General features: G+C 37.4%; 1 protein-coding gene across 5 annotated transcripts in view; it reads right to left on the bottom strand.

Moving 5' to 3' along the window:
- The window catches only part of EHBP1 (EH domain binding protein 1), a 350,658-nt gene that overhangs the window by 244,763 nt on the left and 78,689 nt on the right, over nt 1-27,206 (bottom strand). For all 5 annotated transcript variants that reach the window (XM_049857490.1, XM_049857491.1, XM_049857487.1 and 2 more), the window contains exons 4-5: nt 25,015-25,110; nt 19,443-19,496 (exon numbers count right to left, since the gene is read on the bottom strand). In XM_049857490.1, the coding sequence (XP_049713447.1) occupies nt 19,443-19,496; nt 25,015-25,110 (150 nt within the window). The remainder of the gene's footprint in view (nt 1-19,442; nt 19,497-25,014; nt 25,111-27,206) is intronic.

The raw sequence follows: 27,206 nt of genomic DNA on the forward strand, positions 1-27,206 counted from the left end.
TGACTAAGACACCCCCGTAGTGGTTAGTACAGTGCTAGGTTTAAACCCAGGGCCTAGGAAAATAAACATTTAATGAATAAATGAGTGACTTGATGGGTGAGTGAATAATAGGTAAAATGCATGGGTTTCAGAGTCAGATGACTTGGGTTTGAGACCAGACTAAGCTGCTTTCTATGAATTCTTAGACCATAGTTATTTAACCTCACTGAGCCAAAGAAAAAATACATCCACTTCTGAGGATTTTCATAAGAATTGAACAAGGTAGCTCATTCGAATACACTCTATAGTCTTTAACAGAAGTTATAAACATGAGTTATAATTTATGACTTTATTAGTAGATCAGCTTAGGAAAACCCTCAGGATGTTTTAAGAGGCAGGTGAAGCAACATTTTAAAGTCAATATATTGCACTAGGCTGGTTAAGTAATTTTAGCAAGTAAGCTATAATTAATTCCAGTAAAGTATAACATTTGCTTAATTGATCTAAATACAGGGGCTTAAAATTATTTTCCCTATGGAACTGAAGCACCACTTTCTTTATACACTCATCCTCTCTCCCCACTTTCAAGTCTTTAATTTGCCAAAAATACGTAAGTGAATGACTCCAACGTTCTCTAGGTCTGAACTGGAGCTCAGGCAGCTGTCCTGTTAAAATGTGACAAAGATAAGGCCAGTAAGTTATGCCTTAAAACTAATATCAGTCGTTCTTTCCTTTAACACTACTATTTATCATGTGTGTCATGTAAACTTGTAGATTTGCAGCAACTGATAAGGGATTTTTCGATTTCTTAATTATCATACAATTAAACTAAATGGTCCTAAGTTACCACGACTCTAGAAAAGCCAACCACTCTTTTTAAAATGAAAATATTCAAGAATGTAAGATATATTGAACCATATGCTGTTCCACAAAGTAACCGTGATCTGTCTCGCTTCCAGACAAGCTAACCCAGCCACCTGAAGTACTCTCCAAATTTCCTGTAGCTGATTATCAGAAGTGGTTACTCTTCCATCTGAAATCTCTCATTTGGATTTTAAAAAAGCAATACAGTGCCTGTATCATACCAGAACATGCGCCCAGCGAGGTCTGAAGCAGCAGCCCATAACCAAACAATATTTCTACAGCAAAACGAATTAGCATTCACACTAACAGGGGTAAGTACCTCACTTTAGTTCACGTTAGGGTTTGCCACCAAATTTCTAAAACAGAAAAAAAAATTTTTTAATATTTTTAAATCTTTGGGAGTAGAGGTTTTTGGATTTTGAAGTTACAGATAAAAGATTGTGAAAAATTTTAGGCTTCAACTTACATGCCACTTTTCATCCAAAAGCCTTTCTGACCTACTAAGAGTTGATCCTGACTCATGGCGACCCCAAATGTGCACCTATAAAATCCTATATTTAATCCTATTCTTAGTGGTTGCCTATGTATCACCCCAAGACGATAAGATATATGGGGCCAAGGACCTCATCTTTTTCACTACTACTCTGCCAGTACCTACCAAATACCTGTCACGTGGTATCCATTTAATAAATATTTATTGAATAAATGAACAATTAGATTTTAACCTAGTGAATTTTTATACTATTACTCTACCTGCTTGATCTGTAAGGTATGATTAACATCAAAAAGGTGTATCTCCACATAACAAACTGGGGCAAAAATCATAAAACTCCAACCAAAAAGACTACCCAATAGCATACACATTGTAATAACATGAAAATAGTGCTGCAAAATAAAGCTCTTCCTTAAATTTGTTAGGAAATTCCACAAATTATACTACTATATGAAACAAATTTTCCAGCATACAGTTGTTTATTTAGTATTCTGAACCAGGATTTCCTGCATCACACACAGACACAGCACAGTTGACTTTAGGTGTTAATCCATGTATGGTCTGCTCTGTTCCTGTGCCAGGAATTTTAGAACGTCAGATCTGAAAATGGACATTTGTTTTCTCTAATTAATATACTACAGGGTCGCTATGAGTTGGAATCGACTTCATGGCAACAGGTTTGGCTTTGGTTTATTAAAACTGACAAATAACAAAAAATGGCAGACAAAAAAACAGCAGACAGTAAACAAGATGAAAATTGTCAACTAAATAAATATTTAAGTAGATAGGCAGAGTTACACAGACTCTCAGCATTCTCGGGATGCTGACAGGCACAAAGCACACACACTTTGGCACATCTTTTTTCTTTAAGTTCAAGACAAATTTCTCAATTACTTTCTTTAAAGCCAAAGGACCATTTCAGAATAAAGGAGATGGCATTTTCCTGAAGAAGCACAATCTGAAAGATTTCTGAATTAGAACAGCACACTAAATATTAAACATAAGGGAAACGGAGGGAAAAAATGTATAGAGCAACATATTTAAGTGTATATATGTACATTTAAATACTCTACTAAATAATAACATAAGGAAAACTAAGGAGGAAAAATGTATATGTATATACATACATATACATATACACACACATATACGTATTTATATGGGTTTTCTCTGAAATTTAACCAAAATGAGGGTGAGCTGGGTGACAAAGCTTTATTTGACTCCTAGCCATATCTAGAATACCCTGCCTAATTTTCCACAGACAACCACTAACTGTTCATATCTGACTCACTCATATTCATATACAACAGATTATTGATAGGGCAATTAAAAGACCAGGAAAGCCTGTCTAAACTATGAACTTCCTATTCTAAACATAGGAATTTAATGGGGGGAGGGTAAATTTTTATTGCTTCTAATATTATATCAAATATTTTCTATATAGAAAACAAGAAGTATCTTTTACCAAGTCCCTAAGTTTACAGTGTTCAAAATCAGCCTTCATTATTTACAGAAGAAATGACATGCTAAGATTTACTTTAAATAATCTCGTTAAAAAAAAAAAGTAGGAAGGTTGATGAAGTAAGTTTGGCGAAACACTGAAGATTACTGAAGATGGGAGATGGTTACATAGAGGTTTATTATTCTTCCTACTTTGTGTAAGTTTCAAAATAATAATAATAAAAATATTTGAGGTTAAAATACTGGGTTTAATTAAATTTATCCAAATTGCTAGATTTGTATGCAGTGCAATGAACTACTTAACATGGCCCTCTCGTTTATGTATGAAAGGAAAAATTGTCAGAGGGCCTCTATACACTGCTTTGAAATTTCTGACATATTTAGAAATCCAAGAGTCCTAGACTCTTGGGCGGTAAGAAAAGAACACAGTTCATAGCAAAAGAATGTCCTGAAAGAGGCCTAACAATACAGGGGTCCTCAACTTATCATTCTTCTTCAAATGTAAACTGGCCAATGCTATGTAAGTCAATTGTCCACTCTCTCAGTAAGGAGCCACTATGGCCAAGCACATGAATTCTCGTGTCACCCAGCAGGAGTGAGACAACTCCACTCTTTCAGTAAGGAGCCACTATGGCCAAGCACATGAATTCTCGTGTCACCCAGCAGGAGTAAGGCAACTCCACTCTCTCAGTAAGGAGCCACTATGGCCAAGCACATGAATTCTTGTGTCACCCAGCAGGAGTAAGGCAACTCCACTCTCTCAGTAAGGAGCCACTATGGCTAAGCACATGAATTCTCGTGTCACCCAGCAGGAGTGAGACAACTCCACTCTCTCATGTCCTTCTTGCCCAATTGCAGGAAATAGGGGAGAAAGGAAGTGTTTTCTAAACACAAAGTTAAATGAGTTATGAAAAAAAAAATTAATAAATTATAGTTTAGTACAGAATACTAACAAATATGGATATACAGGCATTGTTGGATAAACTTTTTGCTGGTTAGTCTGAGAAACTAACCGCTCTTCAATCACTGGGTTAACAGAAGAACACATAAATCTCTGATACAGTCTATGGCTCACAACAGCAAAAGTTAGGTGAAGATTGTAATGTTTATTTAATTGGAATATTGTTTTTGCTTGAAAAATGCCAATGTATAGTAGTATTGGTACTTAGATGACAAGTTGTATTGGTTACAGAATGCGGCAAGCGTTACTTCTAATTTTTGTGATGTGGGATTGCAGTACTCTCATATGTACTATTCACCCTTTCGACCTTTGGAAAAGTGGTATTTATGAAAGGTTTGGGGCTCAAAAGATAATCCAACTTAGCAGCCACTGTAGAAGCTACACCAGTTAAATGGAAGACAGTGCCAGCTACATACAGCTCCTGAAAAAGAGATACAGTTTTTACCTAGCCATCTGAGTGAGATGCTTTGGCTGAAATGACACAGGTGAAAAGTAATTAAAGGAGACAAGAAACATTTGTATATATTTTTTCTCTGAAAGAAAAAAAGTAGGGATAATTTATCAGAATTGACTATGAGATCAAGAGATTGACTTGAATGCAGAGGAGGATTTAGGCTTAAGTTTAATAAAGTCAGAAACTGTAATTTTATATTGTTTACATTGTATTATTTGAGCTATTACGTCAACTCTACTCTTGTTATAGTCTCGTCAAGTGAGTTTGGTTGGGCAATCCTGTTCAACAAAATCCAACAAACAAAATAAAACAGAGGAACATTTATAACACTGCCTTGGAATTAACAAAATTAATACCCCATCCTATCCATTTAAAAGGCTTCTGGGGGTAACAGCAAATAAACATCAGTAAAAGGTACTGAAAGGAGCCTTTGTGGTGCAGAGGTTAAGCGCTAGGCTGCAAACCGAAAGGTCAGCTGTTAGAACCCACCAGCTGCTCCATGGGAGAAAGATGTGGCAGTCTGCTTCCATAAAAGATTACAGCCTTAGAAACCCTATGGGGTAGTTCTACCCAGCCAGCCCTCCAGGGTCACTATGAGTCAAAATTGACTCGGTGGCAATGGGTTTTTTGGGTTTAAAAAGCACTGAGGAGCTGAACTGCTTATATCACTGGTCACAGGCAAAAATAGTAGAAAAGACTGGATAGGTGACCCCAAGAAAACATATTTTAATATTCCATTGATTTCTTCCAAAGAGGACAAAGCATCTCAGGTTGATCAAATGCCTATTATTAAATTCATTGGATTAGTGTTTTTTTTTTTTTAAGTAGAGGCCTATTGATTTGGCGTAGTGGTTGAATGCTACGGCTGCTAACCAAAGGGTCGGCAGTTCAAATCCACCAGGTGCTCCTTGGAAACTCTATAGGGCAGTTTCACCCTGTCCTATAGGGTCGCTATGAATCAGAATCGACTTGACGGCACTGTTTTTTTCTGGTAGTATTGATTTTTAGTGGTGGAGCTCACGTTTTATTTTGGTTTGTTTGGTTTTATGGCTCTTCCTCTCAATTATCTCTTTCTTCTTCCCTACAAGAATGGATCAGGGATGAGGGCAAAGGCCATATATCAGACCACAGTTCTAGGAGTGGAGTTTTTTTATGTGAAGCATAGACATTAAAGGTGTGATCTCCATGACTGGTCCCCTTGGGTCCACTAGGCTCCTTCTTGCTTGCTTTTGATTCTCTTACTTTCACACAGTTCTCACCACAGACCCAAAAATTTAAGGTAAAGTACATACTTGAGATGGGAAACTTATTTAACTTTTTCAGCAAAACAAAGCTTTAAAGAGAAATCCCCATGTGTGCCCAGGGTTCTTCCCCCAAACCTTCCCCAATGTTGTTGTTTTGTGTGCCATCAAGTCAATTCAAACTCATAGTGACTCTACAGGACAGAGTAGAATTGCCCCATAGGCTGTATTCTTTACAGGAGCAGATCACCAGGTCTTTTCTCCCATAGAGTGGGCTTGAACCACTGACATTTTGGTTAGCAGTGGCGCGCTTAACCATTATACCACCAGGTCTCCTTTCATCCCAATACACAGGGTTATATGGCTTTAGATCTCCCCATGATAATTCCCTGAAAAAGCATAATCCCATTAGTTCCATTACTACCCTCAAACAACCTATGGGCTTCTTCCTCCAATAAGACTTTTACGATTAAACTTGTAAGTGATGTTGATCTGTGGCTTTCTTTACGGGTGCTATCTTTAGCAGGCTTAGCTCTTTAGCTCTTTAGGTTATGTAAATTCATAGAATAAAGGGGAAAATGTTCTTTTTCTTGCTTTGCAGTAATTAATACAGTACTGGAAATATCTCCATGTTAAAGATGTATATCAAGTTGTCCATAAAACTGACTGTGCTCAAAGCTTTTTTATTAATAATACTTTGTAAGCATAAATCTCTTCAAAGGCATTGTTCCAATAAGTTTTTTTTTTTTTTTTACTGTGTCTTAATTTAATTTTGGTAATTTATATTTTTCTTAAAAAAGGTCATATTGTCTAGGTTTTCAAATTTATTAGTATAACTGTATATAATATTCCCTCACAATTTTAAAAATCTACCCTATAAATACTCTTTTTCTCCTTCCCAAGCCTGAGTATTTGCATTTTTTTCTCTTTTACCTTGGTCAGACTTTCTACCAGTTTTTCTCCCCTGTTCCCTAAGAATCAGCTATTGGATTTATCAACCTGCCTACCAGGCAAGATCTTTTCTGACTTTCGCTTGTCCAATCTCACCTCCTCATCACTGCCTCAATCTTGAAGGCAGAGACAACCCTGTCAATGGGTGAAGTGGGCAGAAATGCAGGGTAAAATAAAGAAGCTCACCACACTCCTTGCTCCTCAGCTACAGGCTTCAGACCAGAAGTTGTTCCACACTGGAGGTGGGGAAGATTTAATCAAACTTTAAAGAAAGGTCAGCATTTTAACTAATGCATATCAACAGATTTCATTTTACTTATGAAGGGTGACCAGAGGAACTTTTAATTATCTGGGAGTGGGCTCTAGATCCAACCAAGATCTAGACCCATAGGCTCAAAAGTGCAGAGGAAAAAAAGAATAAAATTATTTTCTGATAAACTCTAGAAATAGTGATTGTTAGTGTAAAAGTTACAATTATTTTCTAAATGGCTTATAATTTTAGTTTTAATTTCTAACGATGTTGATTTTCTACTTAAAATCCTTCAGTAGTTCCTATAGGAAAATGTTTAAGCACCTTAGCAAGTCAGATAAAGTTCTCCATGACCTGAATTCTGCCCACCTCACCTGGCACTTTCCTCTCCCTCTCCATTCTCCAATCGCAGGAAAATTTTATAATTCTCTAAACTCACCAGCATAGTCCCTAGGGGGCACAAAGGTTTGCACTCAACTACTAACCTAAAGGCAGTTCAAACCCACCCAGTGATGCTGTTGGTGTTGATTGGCTTCTGTAAAGATCACAGCCAAGAAAACTCCATGGAGCAGCTTGACTGTGTAACACACGGGGTTGCCATGAATTGGAATTGAGATAATGGCATCAAGTTTAGTTTTTTTACTTTAAACTCACCATTATCTTTCCTTTGCCTGGAATGCTTTTTTTTTTTGCACAATTTCAGCTTTTCTTGAAACCTAAGTTCTGTAGTCACTCCCTCCAGGAAGTCTTCCCTAACTTTTATATTTCTGTAGTGCCCTATGGGTATCTTCTTTCTTGCAGTTCTTTTCTTTACTTATATGACACCCTCACTAGTTTACAAGCTCCTTGAGAGCTTATGTTATCAAGTCTCCATTGGTTTTAAGGCGCACCATAATTCTGTATGGCACTAAGAAAGAAGATACACTACCATCTATAATTGTGGGACACCATAAAGTAAGATGATCCCAATTTCAGAGATGTCAAAAATGTGGGAGGGGTACAAATGAGGCAACTCAAAATCAATGAAATTCTGCGTGTCTTAATTGACTTTCCATCTTCAATATTCACAAAATGTCTGGGCATACCAAAGGTGCACGTTAAATGTTTGTAGAATGATGGAATAAATGAATGGATTCAGCCTAAATTGGTGCCTTTCATCAACCCGCACTTTTGGATCCATTCAAAAACCAACAGAATCTGAAGAATAAAATTTTTTATAATTTTAAATACTAAAACCTATGAGTACAATTTACAGATATGATCTTGGGGCTTACCGGTTCTGAATTTAAAACATCAGGAGGGAAAAAAGATGTTTTGTAAATATATCTGTTGTGGTTTCACATTAAAAACCAAACAAGAAACCACCAAGTCAATCCCCAGGACGAACAGACATTATATTGTGGTAGATACAACACAGAAACACATTTTACACGTCCACTCTCGATTATCTACACCAGTAAGTGGGAAAATGGCTATAAATAATCCAAAATAAAGGATAATTTAAAACTCATTTATACTTATTTTTGAAGTATATTTGTATACCTATATTGTGAATGCATGAAGCACAAAGACTGTCAGACTCGGAGGTAAATATTAATAAATGACCAGCATTTAATTCACTCACACCTTCAACACATACATATGGAGTATGACACAGAAGGCACTACATACAAAAAAACGTGGTGGATACAGAGACAAATGGAGTCAACTTTCCCCTGTTGAATGTACTTATCCAAGCAGGGTCCTGTTGCATCTCAGAAGACTGACCTAGATTTTCCAGAGTATGCAAAAAGAGTTAACATACCTGGACAGGTAAAGAAAAAAACCATTCCCCAAATCCATTTATTCCTCTTACTATAGAGGAGTTGGTCCCTGCAGAAAAAACTCAGGTCCTCCTGAAAACTACAGAGGGAGAGCTAGCTAATTCTAGTCCATCTTCCAGGTGAGAATACGGTACCTCCTCTTCTGTTTTGTCACAGGTTTATTTATACAAACTCATCCTTTGACATTAAGTAGTTCCCAGTGGATGATAACTTGTCTTCAAGTATGCAAGTTAGTACAGTCTCTTTTAAGTTGACGTTGTTAGCTGCTGCTGAGTCGGCTCTGTCTCATGGGGACCTTATGTATAACAGAACAAAACCATTTTTTTTGTTTGTTTTTTGCTTTTTTTTTTTTTAATGCCTCGCTTTCTTTATCTGTAAAATAAGGCTATTAATACCTGCCTCACAGAGTTACTGTCATGAGTAAATGGCATAAAGTGCATAGAGCATCCCACACAGTACCCGATACACAGCAGTGCCCAGTGAATTGTTACGGTTATGTATTTTGAAGACTTTCCTATCTTGAGAGGATGTTTTATATTTTATACTAAAGGAAAACGTCATTCTCTGCTCTTACTATTAGGCATTATAGGTGAAGTCTCAAAATTTCTTTACTGCTGTGGGGCTGAAAGACAAACGTGTCAAGAAATGAAAGTTCCATTCAAAGAGCACGCCTTTTCACTGTCCGAGCAATTCACCAACAGACTTTCAAACAAAACCCAGATCTTACAAGAGAATAAGATAGACTGAAAGCTCCTTAGTTCTTTAAGATTCCCAAGCTCTTTCTGTGTGATGTCCAAACTCATTTAAAACGTAAGGTAGATTTGGGAGCACAACACTGTAATGTGCTATTCCTATGTGATGACCTGCTGAAACAGAACTGTCAATTTCATCCTTGACCACTGAGGGGAGCTGTAACCTAGGAAAAGGTTTACATAACTTCTCAAGCTTATTTTCTAACTTTTCCACAGTCTCACTTCATCAACTCTCTTGTTAAAACACATTTTCAATTAACTTGATGGACATATCCCAATTCTCTTCTGGAGATTAAGAAGGCTCATTAGGTCCACATGAAGACACGCTCCCTATCCTCCTTCCCTTTTTTTTTTTTCTGCAGCACTTATCTAGCATGTTATATATACAACTTCTACTATATATTTATGGAGTCCTGGTGGCACAGTGGTTAAATGTTTGGCTGCTTAGCAAAAGGTCGGCAGTTCAAATCCACCAGCCGCTCCCTGGAAACCCTATGGGGCAGTTTTGCTCTGTCCTATACAGTCGCTATGAGTCGGAACCAAGTTGATGGCAACAGGTATATGTTTACATTATCTAACATACTATATATTTCGCAAATTAATTTTATTATCTGTTTCACACACATACACACACGAACGTAGGCTCCATTAAGGAAGATATTTTTATCTACTTTATATACCATTTTATTTCCAGTGCCAAGAACAGTGCGTAGCACATAATACATGCTCAGTGAATACTCACTTGCTGAATGAATACATGTATGAATGAATAAATGAATACTGTGCCATTTATTTGAAAGATTAAATGTTAAAAATACATCATTAGATGATGTCAAGTAAAGTAAACCACTACTGCCAGAAAAATACAAGTTTACTTATATTAAAAATAACGTTTACTTATACTAAATTTTGGTTTAAAAGAAAATATCTAAGAGCAGTTCTTTAATCCCACTGATAGATATATAGGCAGATATTTTGAGATTTGGCTTGCTCAATATACATTTGTAGTGGAATCCCTCTTAAAGGATGTGATCGATCAGTTAAAGTGCAGACTTAGGAATACTGATACACAAACATTTATTTACATTTTGATCAACACACACTGTCTTTCATTCGCCAGTTCTCATGGCCTCCACTGTTGATTGTTGATTTTCTTGTATAATTCACACATATAATGTAGCATCTGTGATGTCTACTTTTAAATAAAATGAATACTTAAGGACAAGGGAGTAGCAACCTAAATGCATGATCCTTCTTGATTTGTATAAGGTTCTCCCCCCGCCTTCTTTTTTACTGTTGTTTTATCCACAACAGATCGGATGGCAGTTTTTAACAACTGACTTTTATTAACACTTCCTAAAGCATTTAAGAGTTTTCATGAAATAATCTTTCAAGCTGATAGTTCATTGGTCTATGAAATATTCGATTAAATTATATGATTTCAATAACAGGCCAATAGTTATTAAAAGGTCTGGGGTCAAACCCAACTTACAACTCATCTGTGAGAGCAGACGTGTGTAGAAGCGTGTCAGAGAGCAGCCGACTAGCCATGTGGGCACATGTGGGCTTGAAATCAGGATGTTTAATAAACACAACAGACAGCAAGAGGTAAGCAATCCAGGTAAGCTACACTGAGGTTGGTCAGAAGAGCTTCTGCTGTAATGCCACATAGATCCGTCACATACTATCTCGCTGCCACTACTTTTTGAATTTTTCAATATAGTTGAATACCTCTCTTAAAAAGGGCTGCTCCTTGCAGAGTTTCTTTTTGGGGTAATAAAAAAATAAACAGTGATGATGGTTGCACAACACTGTGAATTAATGCCACTGAACTGTATATTTAAAATGGTTAAACTGACAAATTTTATGTTACATATTTTGTCACAATCTTAAAAATTAAAAAAAAAAATGAATTCACACTCAAAAAATAAATAACTCTTACAGGATTTCTAACAGTTCACTGACTTAGCTACAATCACTCACTTAATTCACTCACACCTTCAACACATACATATGGAGTATAACACAAAAGGCACTACATACAAAAAAACGTGGTGGATACAGAGACAAATGGAGTCAACTTTCCCCTGTTGAATGTACTTATCCAAGCAGGGTCCTGTTACATCTCAGAAGACTGACCTAGATTTTCCAGAGTACGCAAAAAGGGTTAACATACCTGGACAGGTAAAGAAAAAAACCATTCCCCAAATCCATTTATTCCTCTTACTATAGAGGAGTTTGTCCCTGCAGAAAAAACTCAGGTCCTCCTGAAAACTACAGAGGGAGAGCTAGCTAATCCTAGTCCATCTTCCAGGTGAGAATACGGTACCTCCTCTTCTGTTTTGTCACAGGTTTATTTATACAAACTCATCCTTTGACATTAAGTAGTTCCCAGTGGATGATAACTTGTCTTCAAGTATGCAAGTTAGTACAGTCTCTTTTAAGTTGACGTTGTTAGCTGCTGCTGAGTCGGCTCCGTCTCATGCGGGCCTCACGTATAACAGAACAAAACCATCTTTATGATTGCTGGTATCTTTTTTACTGGGTATCTTTTCAATCTATTATCGCAGTTCATGCCAATTCATTTCATTGTAGATTTTCACTGTTTTCGTTATGAGTCGGAATCGACTCGACGGCAGTGGGTTTGGTTTTTTGGTTACTTTACCAAATATGATGTCCTTTTCTAGCAACTGGTCTTCCTGATGATATATCCAAAGTAAACCAGTCAAAGTCTCACCATCCTCACTTCTAAGAAGCATTCTGGTGGTATTTCTTCTAAGACAGATTTGTTCGTTCTTTTGGCAGTCTACAGTATATTTAATGTTCTTTGCCAATGCCACACACACAGTTCAAATGCATCAACTAGTCTACTTTAAATGTTCTTGTCACATGTACAGTCATGCTCTTTCGCATGCATTAAGGATATAGCAATTTCACAATACTCCTGAACTCTGGTAACTTTATGCAATGTAAGAAAACCCAATAATGGATGCACTTAGTACTTATCTTTTTTGGGGGGCAGGGGGGGCGAGGGTTGTTTTAATAAACACGCTAAACTGGTAAAATAGGCCAAATCACCAATTGCCTAGGGGGGAAAAAAATCTTGCTGTAAAAATAGGGATAAGCCAACAATAATAAAATCATAAGAACCTTATCTATTAAAAAGTTTGCTATTTTCTTGCATGTGGTTCCTAGCAAGCACTACTGTTGTTATTACCATCATTACTAATAGCAGAGAAATTGCCTACCCCTCCCAAATTCTGATTAATTTTATTTTTCTTCACATTAGCTCATCCTTACCTAGGTTCTCCTTGGTACTGACTATCTCTTAGAAGATGGGTATACTTTCTGACTTTAGAACCTATTATACCACTATAGTACTCTAAACAGCCTGGTACTGGTACAACAACAGATAACATAGACCAGCAGAACAGAATTGAGAATCCAGACATAAATTCATTCACCTATGAGCAGCTGATATTTGAAAACGGCCCAAAGCTCATTAAATGGGGAAAAGACAGTCTCTTTAACAACCGGTGCTGGCATAACTGGATATCCATCTGAAAAAAATGAAACAACACCCATACCTCACACCATGCACAAAAACTAACTCAAAATGGATCAAAGACCTAAATATAAAACTAAAACAATAAAGATCATGGAAGAAAAAATAGAGACAGCACTAGGAGCCCTAATACATGGCATAAACAGTATACAAAACATTACGAACAATGCACAAACACCAGAAGAGAAACTAGATAACTGTAAGCTCCGAAAAATCAAATATTTATGCTCATCCAAAGACTTCACCAAAAGAGTAAGAAGACAATCTACAAACTGAGAAAACATTTTTGGCTACAACAAATCGGATCAGCATCTAATCTCTAAAATCTACAAGATACTGCAAAACCTCAACAACAAAAAGACAAATAACCCAATTAAAAAACGGGCAAAGGATATGAACAGACCCTTCACCAAAGAAGACATTCAGGCAGCTAACAGATACATGAGGAAATGTTTACAATCGTTAGCCATTAGAGAAATGCAAATCAAAACCACAATGAGATACCATCTCGCCCAAACACGGCTGGCATTAATCCAAAAAAACACAAAATAATAACTGTTGGAGAGATTGTGGAGAGATGAGAACACTTATACACTGCTGGTAGGAATGCACAACCACTTTGGAAATTCTAGCTTCTTTAAAAAGCTAGAAACAGAACCAGCAATCCCACTCCTTGGAATATATCCTAGAGAAATAAGAACCTTCACATGAACAGATATATGCACACCCATGTTCACTGCAGCACTGTTTACAATAGCAAAAAGATGGAAACAACCAAGGTGCCCATCAACAGATGAATGGATAAACAAACTATGGTATATTCACACAAAGAAATTCTAAAGAATAATGATGAATCCGTGAAACATAACAGGGAGGAATCTGGAAAGCATTAAGCTGAGTGAAATTAATCAGTCACAAAAGGACAAATATTGTACGAGACCACTATTATAAGAAAATTATAAGAAAAGATTTAAACACAGAAGAAAACATTCTTTGATAGTTATGAGGGTGGGGAGGGAGGGAGAGGTGTATTCACTAATTAGACAGTAGACAAGAATTATTTTGGGTGAAGGGAAGGACAAGACATAATACAGGGGAAGTCAGCACAACTGGACTAATTCAAAAGCTAAGAAGTTCCCTAAATACAACCAAACACTTCAAGGGACACAGTAGCAGGGGTGGGGGCCTGGGGACTATGGTTTCAGGGGACATGTAGGTCAACTGGCATAACAAAGTGTATTAAGAAAACGTTCTGCATCCCACTTTGTTGAGTGGCATCTGGGATCCTGAAAGCTAGCAAGTGGCCATCTAAGATGCATCAATTGGTTGCAACCCACCTAGAGCAAAGGAAAATGAAGGACACCAAAGACACAAGGAAAATATGAGCCCAAGTGAAAGAAAGGGCCGCATAAACCAGAGATTCCATCAGCCTGAGGCTGGAAGAACTAGATGGTACTCGGCTACCACCAATGACTACCCTGACAGGAAACACAACAGAGAATCCCTGATGCAGCAGGAGAAAACTGGGATGCAGATCTCAAATTCTAGTAAAAAGGCCAGACTTGGTGGTCTGACTGGGACTGCGGGGGACCCTGAGGGTTGTGGCCCCCGGGCTCTCTCTTAGCCCAAAACTGGAACCATTTTCGAAGCCAGCTCTTCAGACAAAGATTAGACTGGACCATAAGACATAAAATGATGCTGGTAGAGAGTCTGCTTCTTGGCTCAAGTGGACACATGAGACTATGTGGGCAGCTCCTGTTTGGAGGTGAGACGAGAAGGCCGAGGGGGACAGGAGATGGTTGAATGGACATGGAAAATACAGGGTGGAGAGAGGGAGTGTGCTATCACATTGTAGGGAAAACTAGGTTTACAAAACAATGTGTGTATAAGTTTTTGTATGAGAAACTGAGTTGAATTGTAAACTTTCACTTAAAGCACAATAAAAAAAATGATTAAAAAAAAAAAGATGGGTATATTTTCTTTGATACTCATGGCTGAGAATTAGGTTTCTACTACAAAGGCTATTATCTTCCTTTACATAAAAAGCTAGTTTATATCACAATTCCATTTTCTTTCTTCTGGTTTTTTTTTTTCCCAATCTAGCAATGGAAATAACTATTATAAAAACAAAAAGCAGGTGAAAGAAACTGTTGTACTGAAAATTTAGAGTAGGAAATTTGCAACAATATTCATAATCTACTTCCAGAAATAAAAGTATAGAGAAAAAATACATATGCTAATATGGATTTTTAAAAGATATAAATTAGAAAGTTATTGATTCTGAAATACTATACTAGATAATTTCTTTAGTCTATTCTTCATAAACTTGAAAATAAAATATTCAATCTAAAAGCATTTTCAAAAAGTTTATGAAAATATTCCTATTGACTAAAAAAAGTCATAGACCTAGAAAAGCCACCTGAGACCATCTAGTAGAAATTCTTTACTTTATAGATAAAGAAACTGAGTCCTTGAGAATAATCAAGGTCACCCAGTTTTGAAGACATAACACCGAAATTTATACTCAATTCTAACCCAATCCAAAATTCATGTTTTCTAGAGATGGGAATGGGACACTGGTGGTTCATGGGTAAAACTCTCCCTTCCATGTGGGAGAGCCAAGTTTGATTCCCAGCCAACACACCTCATGAACAACTACTACCTCTCTGTCTGTGGAGGCTTGCGTGTTGCCAGACTCAGAGGGCCTAGGAAGAAAGGTCTGGTGATCTATTTCTGAAAATCAGCCAATAAAAACCCTATGGATCACAAGTCTGATCCATAACCCATCATGGAGATGGCACAGGACTGGGCAGTGGTTTGTTCTGTTGTGCATGGGATCTCTATGAGTCAAAAGCCAACTTGATGGCAGCTAACAACAACATGAGATGAAAGAAAGAAAAATGTAGTTTTTTCAAATAAGAATATGAGGAGGCAGAGAGAGAAGGAAGCAGAAAATCTTTCAGCTATTAAAAAGCATAACGATGGCTGAGAATCTCCATAAATGCAGTGTTCTCTCCACTACCATATCATTCAGAGGAAAGTCCTCAAAAATCATCTGATCACATAGTAAGATCTAATTTCTAAAAATATTTCAATAAAAATGTAATAGTTAAAGGTTATTTATATCATTTTTATTGAATTTTTCTTAGATCTAATTTATTAATAGATGTTTGGGGATAACAAATGCTAATGTGTTTTATTTTTCCATTTTCCTCGTGTCACAGATTTCTAACAACTTCAACCATTTCAGTAATATACAGGTAAATGGGCAAAATAAGCTGAGATAAATATATATTTTATTAAAAGGCTAGAAAGATGCTTTTTGGCTTGAGAAACACATACCTAAATGTGAAACGGATAATCTAAAATACAACTCTTTATCTCATAATGCATTTAAATTTTATCATTTTATTTTTACTGTTTCTCTACTGACTTTTGAAATACCTTTATAAAATACATAATACAGCATTTAAGAAAACTATTTTCCCCATATCTATATTATATACCTTTTTTTTTTTTTTACTCGCACAAAATAACTTCACCCACTTTCCAGTAGTTTAGTGTATGATCTGTTTTTCAGGTGAGATTAATCATGTAATGAGAACACTTTTCTAAACAAATGTAAAGTTAGTTTTGATATATTTTTGCCATTAATTACAACTTGAATTGGGCAGCCTTATTACTTAATCCACTGAGGTAACAGAGACTTCAGAAGTATAATAACAGGTATGAGTGTTAAAAATCCAAAGACTACCCTACCCATTGGAGAGAAGTTCTTGATAAGTTAATGAAAGCTAGGCTTTTGAGGCTGTAACCAAATTCAAGAAGCTTTCTTTTCTTTTTTTTATTTCACCTTTAATTACTAATTCAGGTATAATGTTTGAGTCTATCACTATAGAAAAGTCATAATCGTCATGAACCTTTAACACAATGCTATTGGCTTGAGAGCAAACCATCAGAATCCCCCTACTGTGTTTGAACCTGACCGCACTCCTAAGCTTCCCAACAATTCAGGCCTAAAAATGACCCAGCTACTACTGGGAAAGTGTAAGATTCATTTCATCACTGAAATACAAAATAGGAGTCAGACAGCGATAAAAAGGAACAATATGCTGCAATGCATGTTATAAGCCTGCTTTAAACATGTTTTAGAACTACAATGATGATGATGATGGTAATGATGACAACAATGGTAAAAGTTAATATTCACTGAGAATTATTTAATCTTCACAACAAATTAAGAAATTGCCTACAACTAAGTGAAGAACTAGGACTTGAAATAACGTCTATCTGATTCCAGAGCCCATGTCCTTAAGCACTATTCTTTAATGGCCTGCCTTCTCTAATCCTCATTAAATAAACACTTATTGAACACCTACTGTCTTAGTTATCTAGTGCTGCTTTAACAGAAATAACACAAGTGGATGGCTTTAACAAACAGAAATGTTTTCTCTCACAGTATAGGAAGTCAGAAGTCCAAATTCAAGGGGCTAGCTCTAGGGGAAGGGTTTCTCTGTTGGCTCTGGTGGAAAGTCCTTGTCTCCTTTGAACATGTGTGGACCTAGAGTTCCTTGGAGATCTCCATGTGTCTTGGTATCCATGTTCCCCCGAGTCTAGGAGGTTCTTGGCACAGGGACCCCAGGTCCAAAGGATGTGCTCAGCTCCCGGCTCTTCTTGGTGGTAGGAGGTCTCTCTCTCTCTGCTCGGTTTTCTCTCCTTTTATCTCTTATAAGATAAAAGGTGATGTGGGCCACACCTCACAGTAACTCCCCTTAAATTAGATCAAGGCTGTGACCTGAGAAAGGATGTTGCATCCTACCCTAACCCCTTACAACTGACTGGCTGATCACATTGGATCACATCATGGGGGATGATTGCATCATTACATAGCTGCTAAACCACTGAGAATCATAGCCCAGCCTAGTTGACACATATTTTGGGAGGACACAATTCAATCTATGACACCTACTATATGCTACTACTAAAAACCACTGGCATGGTTTTAATTCTGACTCATGGAGACCCGACACATGTGAGAAGTAGAACTGTGCTCCACAGGGTTTTCAGTGGCTGATTTTTCAGAAGTAGAAAACCAGGCCTTTCTTCCGAGGAGACTCTGGGTGGACTTGAACTGCTAACCTTACAGTTAGCAGCCAAGTGTGTTAACCATTTGCACCACCCAGGGACTCCTATTTGCTTATCAGTCATTTGGGATTCCACAATACATAAATTAACTTAGGATGGTTATTAAAGTGCCACTCTAAATGCCTCGGCCCAAACAAAAAGTTAAAGGATATGCTTTATATTTAAGGACTTCAAAGGCCATTCATTGTTTCATTCAATAAATGCCTAATGAGCATCTGTTATATGAGAGACACCATGCTAGATGCTGAACAGATTTAAAAGATGACTGAGACATGGTCTTGCCCTCAAGCCCTGAACAGAATACCCAGGTAGTCCCCAGCTTACTACATATTTGAGTTACGATGAACCACACTTATGATTGACTACATATATATATATATCGACGGCACTGGGTCACTGGGTTATTTATATATATATATGTATATATATAAAATGTTTTTGTACATCTTATGGATAGTAATATATACTACATGCAATGTTGCAGCACGTAATTTGCTGATGTTATCATTCTTAGATGTTCACTCCCAGATGTTCAATTTTATGATTTATTGTTCAAAACACTGCCATATAGATAAAGTTTTCTAAACTAAATCAGAGGCTTCAGACAATACAGACAGCTCTCACTAATTTTCTGACTAGAAGCACCATCCCCATTTCCAGGGATAGTCCAGGTGATCCAGAACCTTCCACAAGCAGAGTTATTACTGCAACTGACAAAATGCCAATGTCGTCCAACTCTTCTTCATTGTTGGAGTAAGTTTTTATGATTTGTGTACTTTTTACCTATATATGTATATATTGAAAAATGAGGTATTTGACTTACATCAGAACCAACTTCCGACAGAGTCATCAGCATGGAATACCATGGTAAGTCAGGGACTACCTGTATATGATTCGGTATTGGGGGGCACATTTACTTTTACAGTTTTTTTTTTTTTTAATTAACTTTTATTGAGCTTCAAGTGAACGTTTACAAATCAAGTCAGACTGTCACATATAAGTTTATATACACCTTACTCTGTACTCCCACTTGCTCTCCCCCTCATGAGTCAGCCCTTCCAGTCTCTCCTTTCGTGACAATTTTGCCAGCTTCCAACTCTCTCTATCCTCCCATCCCCCCTCCAGACAGGAGATGCCAACACAGTCTCAAGTGTCCACCTGATATAGTTAGCTCACTCTTCATCAGCATCTCTCTGCTACCCACTGTCCAGTCCCTTTCATGTCTGATGAGTTGTCTTCGGGAATGGTTCCTGTCCTGGGCCAACAGAAGGTTTGGGGACCATGACCGCCGGGATTCCTCTAGTCTCAGACTACTTATACAGTTTTAATAAAAGCGTTTCTTCCAAATAATCCTGCTATTGGATACCACTTCATTAGAAAAATCTCAGAGCCATAAATCACTTTCTGATTTTCAAAAGGCAACATTTCTCCTACTAGCAAAATGCTAATGCACCTTAATAACATATACAGTCACAAATGTGAAGGAATCGGCCATTAGCTTACATTTTCAATGACAAATGTCCACTCTTTGTCTTCAAATTCCTCTGCATGAGGATCCTGTAACAAAAGCAAAATATGAAACTGAAATACGTCTTTAATGAAATCAATCCAATTTAAAAATATATAAATAGCCTTGCTTTTTGCTTTTACCAACCCTTAAAAAGGAGGCAGAGTAGCTAACTTTTATATTTCCCTGACTTCTGTAAATTTAAATCATTATTTTATATTAAGAAAGTCTGTTTTACTTATGTTGTACCTATCATTATCTTCCATTATTGCATTTATTACAAGACAAAAAGATATCTGATCGGAGACAGGTGAGTTAGCGAATTAACGATTAAGAAGCACCTTATTAGGATGTTAAATGCTCATACAAAGCCCTGCCCTCATTTTTTATACCTGTGAGTATTTAAAAATACTGCTTGAAGCGAAGTTTTCTTAGGTGCAGGCATTATGTAAATATCTGGGATTTCAAAGCACGGCAAAGGACTTCATAAGGTAGACAAAATGACAAATTAGTACGGGCTGTTGACATCTACTATCAACCTTGGAAATGTCACAGAAATCTTAAGAAAGAGTGATGGATCCCATGACCAAATACAACTTTTTTTTTTTTTTTTTTTTTAAATAAGGCACAGTTTTACAGGTAAAAATTCCATCCCTTGGCATTTATTTGACAAATATTTATTGGGAACTTATACAAGTGATTGCAGAGGTGTTACAGGGATTCATACATGCTTGTCCTTGTCTTTGAAGACAAACACAAAAACTTTAATCTAAATCAATATATGATGATTGAAAACAATTGTTTTTATCAGCGATTAGAAAATGACATATCCCTTATTAGCAGAATGAACAAGAGAAGCTTCATGAGAAGGAAAGCATCTAGGTTAGGTGGGTGCACAGGATTTTCACAGGCATTAGAATAAGTTAAACAGAGTAAAAGACATCAAGAAGAAAGTAGTGGGGTCACATCATACATGCATTAAATTGTTCAAGTTCTACTATTTGTGTTAGAGGTGGAGTAGGAGTGGGAGGATTAAGACTGAGAGAATATTTAATACAGCAGGCTTTTGGGGCTTTTGGTTCCACAGTCCACTCTAAGAGGGAATGTACCCAGATAGGGGAAGGGCTCTGCCTGTCCCTACTGGGTCTCAGGTTCCACATGCTTCTCACTCGGAAGTATCTTATTCATAATTGATTCCACTTTAGTCTATTAGTTAATCTTCTATTTCTATTGCCACAGCTGGGTTTGGGTCCTTACTACTTTGTGCCTATACTATTTCAAGATAAAAGCTACTGAGGCATTCTCTCAATTACTCTCTCTGCCCTCCAGTCAATCTTAGTCACAGAATAATTTTCCCAAAACACAGTTCTGACCACATTAGTACCAACTCAGATTTCTTTACTAACACGTGCAACCTACAGGATAAATTCCAAACTCCTCAGTTACTTCATTGTTTCTGTCTACTTATTTTTTACTCTAACAGCAGTGGTGCCTGCCTGAGTCTGAGCTGTATTGAGGCAACCATTTTTATCAGTAAATTCACATAAAAGGGATAAAGACCTGCCAAAAAAGTGATTTTTGGTGGTGTTTGTAGAGAAGGGGGTCGAGGAGGGGAGGCAGAGGTACTAAGAAAGGGTAGAGGGAAAGGGAAGTAGAGAACTCTAGGTGCTATTTGTTTTCCCAGCCTGGTGCTGCCTATGAACTAGGTCTGTGGAGAGAGGAAAAAAAAAAAAAAAACTAGGTCTGTGGAGAGAGAGGACAGTAAAAGTTGAAGGAGCTTTTCCGTGAGGAATTTAGGGCACAAGTAGAGACCAGGTAATAGCGTGGCACAATGCTGAGAAGAGAGACATTCTACCATCCTCTTCACCTACTCTTCTCCCTCTCTTCTTCCCCATCCCCCAGGGAGTACAGCACAGTTGTTGTTGTGTGCTGTTGTGCTGATCCCAACTCACAGCAACCCTATATGACAGAGCAGAACTGCCCCGTACAGTTTCCTAGGCTATAATCCTTAGTGGAGCAGACCACCAGATCTTTGTCCCCCTGGAGCCGCTGGTGGCTTCCAACCGCAGGTCCTTCGGCTAGCAGCCGGCTTAACCGTTGCAGGCCAGGGCTCCTTCCGGCACAGTTAGGACCATAATGATAATAATACGAAATATTTACTGAGCACTACGGCCTAATTATTGTGCTGTTTAATCATCACAGCAACCTGTGAGATAGGGATTATACTTATTCCCATTTAACAGAGCAGAATATTGATATTTAAAAGATACAACTTTTCACACTGCACAACCCATAAGTGTTAAAGCTTTTATGTACTCCCAGGTCTATGACTTTTAATTACTTTGTTGGTTTAATTTTACCACTGTAACCCCAGGGCCTAGAAAAGTACCTGGCACATAGTATGATCTCCAAAATATTTGATGAATGAATTAGGGAATATGTAAACCAAACCACTTACCATCGAGTTGATTCTGACTCATGGCGCCCCCATGTACGCAGAGCAGAACAGTTCCACAGGGTTTTTAAGGCCATGACCTTCAGAAGCAGATCACTTGGCCTTTCCTCCCAGGTGCCTTTGTTTTGGGTAGGTGGGTCTGAACTGCCAATCTTTCAGTTAGTAGTTGAGTGCTTAACTGTTTACGATACCCAGGGACTCCAGTGAACATGTACCTCCTGGTGTAGTGGTTAGGCGCTGGACTGCTAACTGAAAGGTTGGTGGAGAAAGATGAGGCAGTCTGCTTTCTTAAAGATTTACAGCCTTGGAAACCCTATGGGGCAATTCTACTATGTCCTACAGGGTCGCTATGAGTTGGAATCGACTCAATGACAATGGGTTTGGGTTTTTTCTTGTTGTTGTTGTTAACGAATATTGAACAGTGCTTTACACATATACAACACACATAAATACTTAAAGCAGATGAACCATTTTTTAAAAACACAAATGATCCAATACCCCTAGAAGAAGAATTTTTACTAAAGAATAAATTTCAATGGGACCAAGGACACAGCTGAAAAAGCAAAGTCAATAAAAAGATGCAAAAGCAGCAGCAACCTTGTTCATTTTCAAACCACTTAGAAATGACATGTCTATGCAATTAACTATTTATATTGTTGACCAGAGAAAACCATCTGTCATGAAAATTGCTCCTAGCTTAAATCAATTAATTCTTCTTTATATCCTACTCTCCACCCTCTACTGTCTCCTTTCTTACCACTGCAAGAAAAGCTGAAAATGACTTAAAGGGCCATATTCCTTCTCAAAACTCTAAAAACACATTTTTAAAAAACTTACTGGAAACACCTATTTTCAATATAACTCAAATTTCAAACACAAGCATGCAGGCTAAAAAAAATTAATTTCTGGTTAAAGTATGAAGAATGAAAACATATCGGTAATGTTTTTAAAAAGCACATCCTCCATGAGCATACCCCGGCGAACTCTACTCTCAGGACAAAAAGGGTGCAGGGTAGTCCTTTCCTTTCCTATTTGCTGATTTCCAGATGAAGGGCCTTGTCAGTCCTCAATAAAAGTAAAAGAAAGGGAAAATATGAAGTTTTTCACTTGAATATGAGTTCACTGCTATTCAATACCAAGATCCCAAAATTATCATGTAAGAATGAACAGTTTTTTATTTCTTGTTTTTTACTTTTATGTTAGAATTCTGGAGGGGGGTGTGTCAAGAAAATAAATGTATCAGCTGGAAATACTCGTTTAAATATTGAAAATGGTCTCCAGATACTTTTCTGGGTGCTGGAACACAGGGGTAGAACAACTTCAATAGCACAATTCAGAAATGTTTAATACAGTAAACTGGGGAGGGAGGGGCATTTGGTGTTTTTCCAAAACCTCCTACAGACTAATATTCAAAACTGTAAAAGTTCAAGGGTAAGGACAGTCTGAACATTTCATCAGTACGTGAAAACTACACTTAGCACTTAACCCTTTCAAGTAACACATTTTCAGCAGCCACTTTCAACTCAGAATCACTCAGTCAGTACATATCATTTCCCCAAACACGTGGCTGTCAGCTATTTATCAGTTCTAGTCCAACCCCATGCTCTCTATTGCCATTTTTAAAAAAAGTTTTATAACTATGTCCATTCATTTGCTTTACTGATAAGAACAATATGCTAAATCAAAATAGTAGATTATTTAAAAGTCTTCCTCAAACATGTCAGAGATATTGCAGGCCCTGTCTCATCCCTATTTCTCCCTGGGTAAATCAAGTACAGTATTTATATCCTCAGCATAACCCAGTAATGTTATGATGTCAATAACAGTCATATTAAAACTACAAAATATACATAATCCATTAAGAATCTTTTGTAAAATAGAGTACCTACAAAACACAGGCCATTTAAAGGTACTAATCAGTTTATGGGCCAGTATATTAACATTTATTACATTGTTTTGTTCTATTGACCCCTGCAGTACTTCTTGAATAAATGAATTAATATATTAGACCATGAAACCAAAAGCCGTTTTTTTACATAGTGATCTCATACTCTCAGCCATATTAGTTTACAGTACTTTAATTTTATGTCCTAAAATATCTAGAATATTTGGAAACCCTGGTGGCATAGTGGTTAAGAGCTACGGCTGCTAACCAAAAGGTCACCAGTTCAAATCCACCAGGCACTCCTTGGAAACTCTATGGGGCATTTCTACTCTGTCCTATGGGGTCACTATGAGTAGGAACGGACTTGATGGCAAAGAGTTTGTTTTTTTTTTTTAAATATTTAGAGGATTTTCAAACTGTCTAAATTATGCTTAATGAGATACCCTTCTTTCTCCTGTCCTGAGAAAACAAACTCAACATAATTTGAATGACTCAAAGAGGAAATAACGCTTAAGTCTTCTAATTCCACAGTCTTCTAAGAGGCTGAAACTTGGACATACTAGTCCCCACTATTTCTTTTTTGTTTTTGGAGAGGGTTAGAAAAGTAAATATTCCAGTGCCTAACTACCACACGTGTGAGCACTACTTATACTGTTTCAAAAAATATGGAAGATATTAAAATAAAAAAATGCAGGTAGGTATATGTACAGCTATGGTTTTTAATCTGCGCCTTGAATTTACCAAGAGAATTTTGCTTTTAAGCTATAATACTTATGAAGTATTAATATCAGTAAAATTTTCAAATGTCCATTTAACATACGTGTTAATATGTCAATAAAATATTTATCAAATATTAATTTTAAAACATATCTTGTTGTATTAGTCAAACAAGGATAACAAAATGGGTCTCAGGACTAATAAGAACTACATAAAACTTAGTTTTTCACAGCAAAAGCATCTTAAAGTTTCCTGTGGGTTGAATGCAGACAATGGGAAAAGAAGTATCCCAGCTGACCTTAAACAAGTTCAAAAGGACCTCCAAGTTATTTGGACTTTACAGATCACGAAATACCTTGATGTCCTTGCATTGCTATAAATTGCTAGTACCCCTAAAGATAATTCACATTAAGGTATCAGACTGGATATGTACAGAACAATGGATACTGAAATAATCTGTCAGAACCATGATTGTATAATAAATTTTATTATGTATAAAAACAGAACCTACCTTAAAAAGCGTCACAGTGATTTCAATATTTTCAGGAACGGGCCACACTACAACACCACGGTATGGATTTTTTATTCCAGGTTGCCAGCTGTGAGCCTACCAGAATAAAATAATGGCTTCAATAATGAAGTACAGGAAATGGCAATTTCCACTCACCCTTACTAATGTAAGGCATTTCCTGATGAAATACTGTGTTAATAATTTACAAAAATATATTGCTTCTATTTAACTATCCGTTAGATCTGCAGTCTTCCTGAAACAAAAATGATTAGTCAAATAAAACTTTTCAAGCGTTAACGTTGGGCCACGATAGCTACAACCAGTTATACCGCTACCTATAAATAAACCTTCACTACCCCTCACCCCACCAGCAAAACACATATACAAAAGAAGAAGCAAAAATGAGGTCTCTCATGTTTTCAAAAGTTACTATTTTTCATTGGATAAAAGATTTGAGACAAATTGAAAAAATATTATTTTTATGGATTTAGGAACTTTAAGAACTAAGGCACGGCTGGCGAAACCCATGGTGTTTTCAGTTGCCTCATACACATGCAAAAGCTGGACAATGAATAAAGGAGACCAAAGAAGAATGGATGCCTTTGAATTATGAGATTGGTGAAGAATACGGAATGTACCATGGACCTCCCAAAGCACCAACCAATGCTTCTCAGAAGAAGCACCGCCAGAGTGCCCCTTAGAAGCCAAGATGGCAAGACTTCATCTCACATACTTTGGACATGTTATCAGGAGGGATCAGTCCCCAGAGAATGACATCATGCTTGGTAGAGAGTCAGCGAAAAAGAGGAAGACCCTCAGCGAGATGGACTGACACAGTGGCTGCAACAATGGGCTCAAGCATAACAATTGTGAGCATGGTGCAGGACCGGGCAGCTTTTCATTCTGTTCTGCAGAGGGTATGAGTCAGAACCGACCTGACGGCACCTAACAACAACAGGAACTTTAAGGCAAATTCATCCTTTAAAAAGAAAAATTGCATACTTTGCACTTAAGTTTCTTTCTGACTAAAGCGCAATCTTTATTTGGAACAAGTAAAGAACAGAGGTCATTGGGTAGTGCAAATGGTTTGTGCTTGGCTCCTAACGGAAAGGTTGGCAGTTCAAGTCCACCCAGTAACACCACAGATGAAAGGCCTGGTGATCTACTTCCATAAGATCACAGCCACTGAAAACCCTACGGGGTGTTGTCCTTCCTTTGTGGCAGCATTTCCAATCAAAGCTGATGGGAGATGACATGCCAAGACGTCTCAATTAAGTCCTCATCTCCATAGACTGCAGGACTGCCCGTGGCTGATATGCCATGAAGGTGACTGCCTTAGTCATCTAGTGCTGCTGCAACAGAAAAACCACAGATTGATGCCTTTAACAATGAGAAATTTATTCTCTCAGTCTAGAAAGCTAGAAGTCGAATTCACAATACCAGCTCCAGGGAAAGGCACTCTCTCTCTCTCTTTTGGTTCTGGAGGAAGGTCCTTGCCATCAATCTTTCCGGTCGAGAAGCTTCTCAACGCAGGGACCCTGAGTCTAAAGGATGTGCTACTCTCCTGGCTCTTGTTCCTCGGTGGTAGCCATGTCTCTCTGCTTGCTTCTCTCTATATCTCAAGAGATGGGTTTAAAACACAACCTAATCTTGTAGATCGAATCCTGCCTCATCAACATAACTGCCGTTAATCCCACTTTATTAACATCATAGAGGTAAGATTTACAACACATAGGAAAATCACATCAGATGACACATGGTGGGCAATTACACACTACTCAGAATCATGGACTAACCAAGTTGACATACATTTTGGGGGGACACAATTCAATCAAAACCAGTGATAATTAAAGCTAGCACTTATGGAGTGCTTTTTATTGTGTCAGTCCAGGCTCTAAGAATTTGTTTAACTTGTTTAACCTACATAAGAATCCTACGAGGTAGCTACTATTCATTCACTTACTCACTCTATTCTAGGCACTGCAGTAGTGAGAAAAATATACGCCTTAGTAGAGCTTAAATTAGAGTGGGAAGAGGCAAACAAAATAAATAAAATATATAGTATGTTAGAATGAAGTAAGTGCTACGGAGAAAAATAAAGTTAAGGAAGGAAGATGGAGAGGGCAAAGAGAAACAGGGTAGCCAGAAAATACTACTTTTAGAAGGCAACACTGGAGAGAAAGGCTTAAGGA

This window comes from Elephas maximus, chromosome 17 (genome assembly GCF_024166365.1).
Source record: "Elephas maximus indicus isolate mEleMax1 chromosome 17, mEleMax1 primary haplotype, whole genome shotgun sequence".
Lineage (NCBI taxonomy): Eukaryota > Metazoa > Chordata > Mammalia > Proboscidea > Elephantidae > Elephas > Elephas maximus.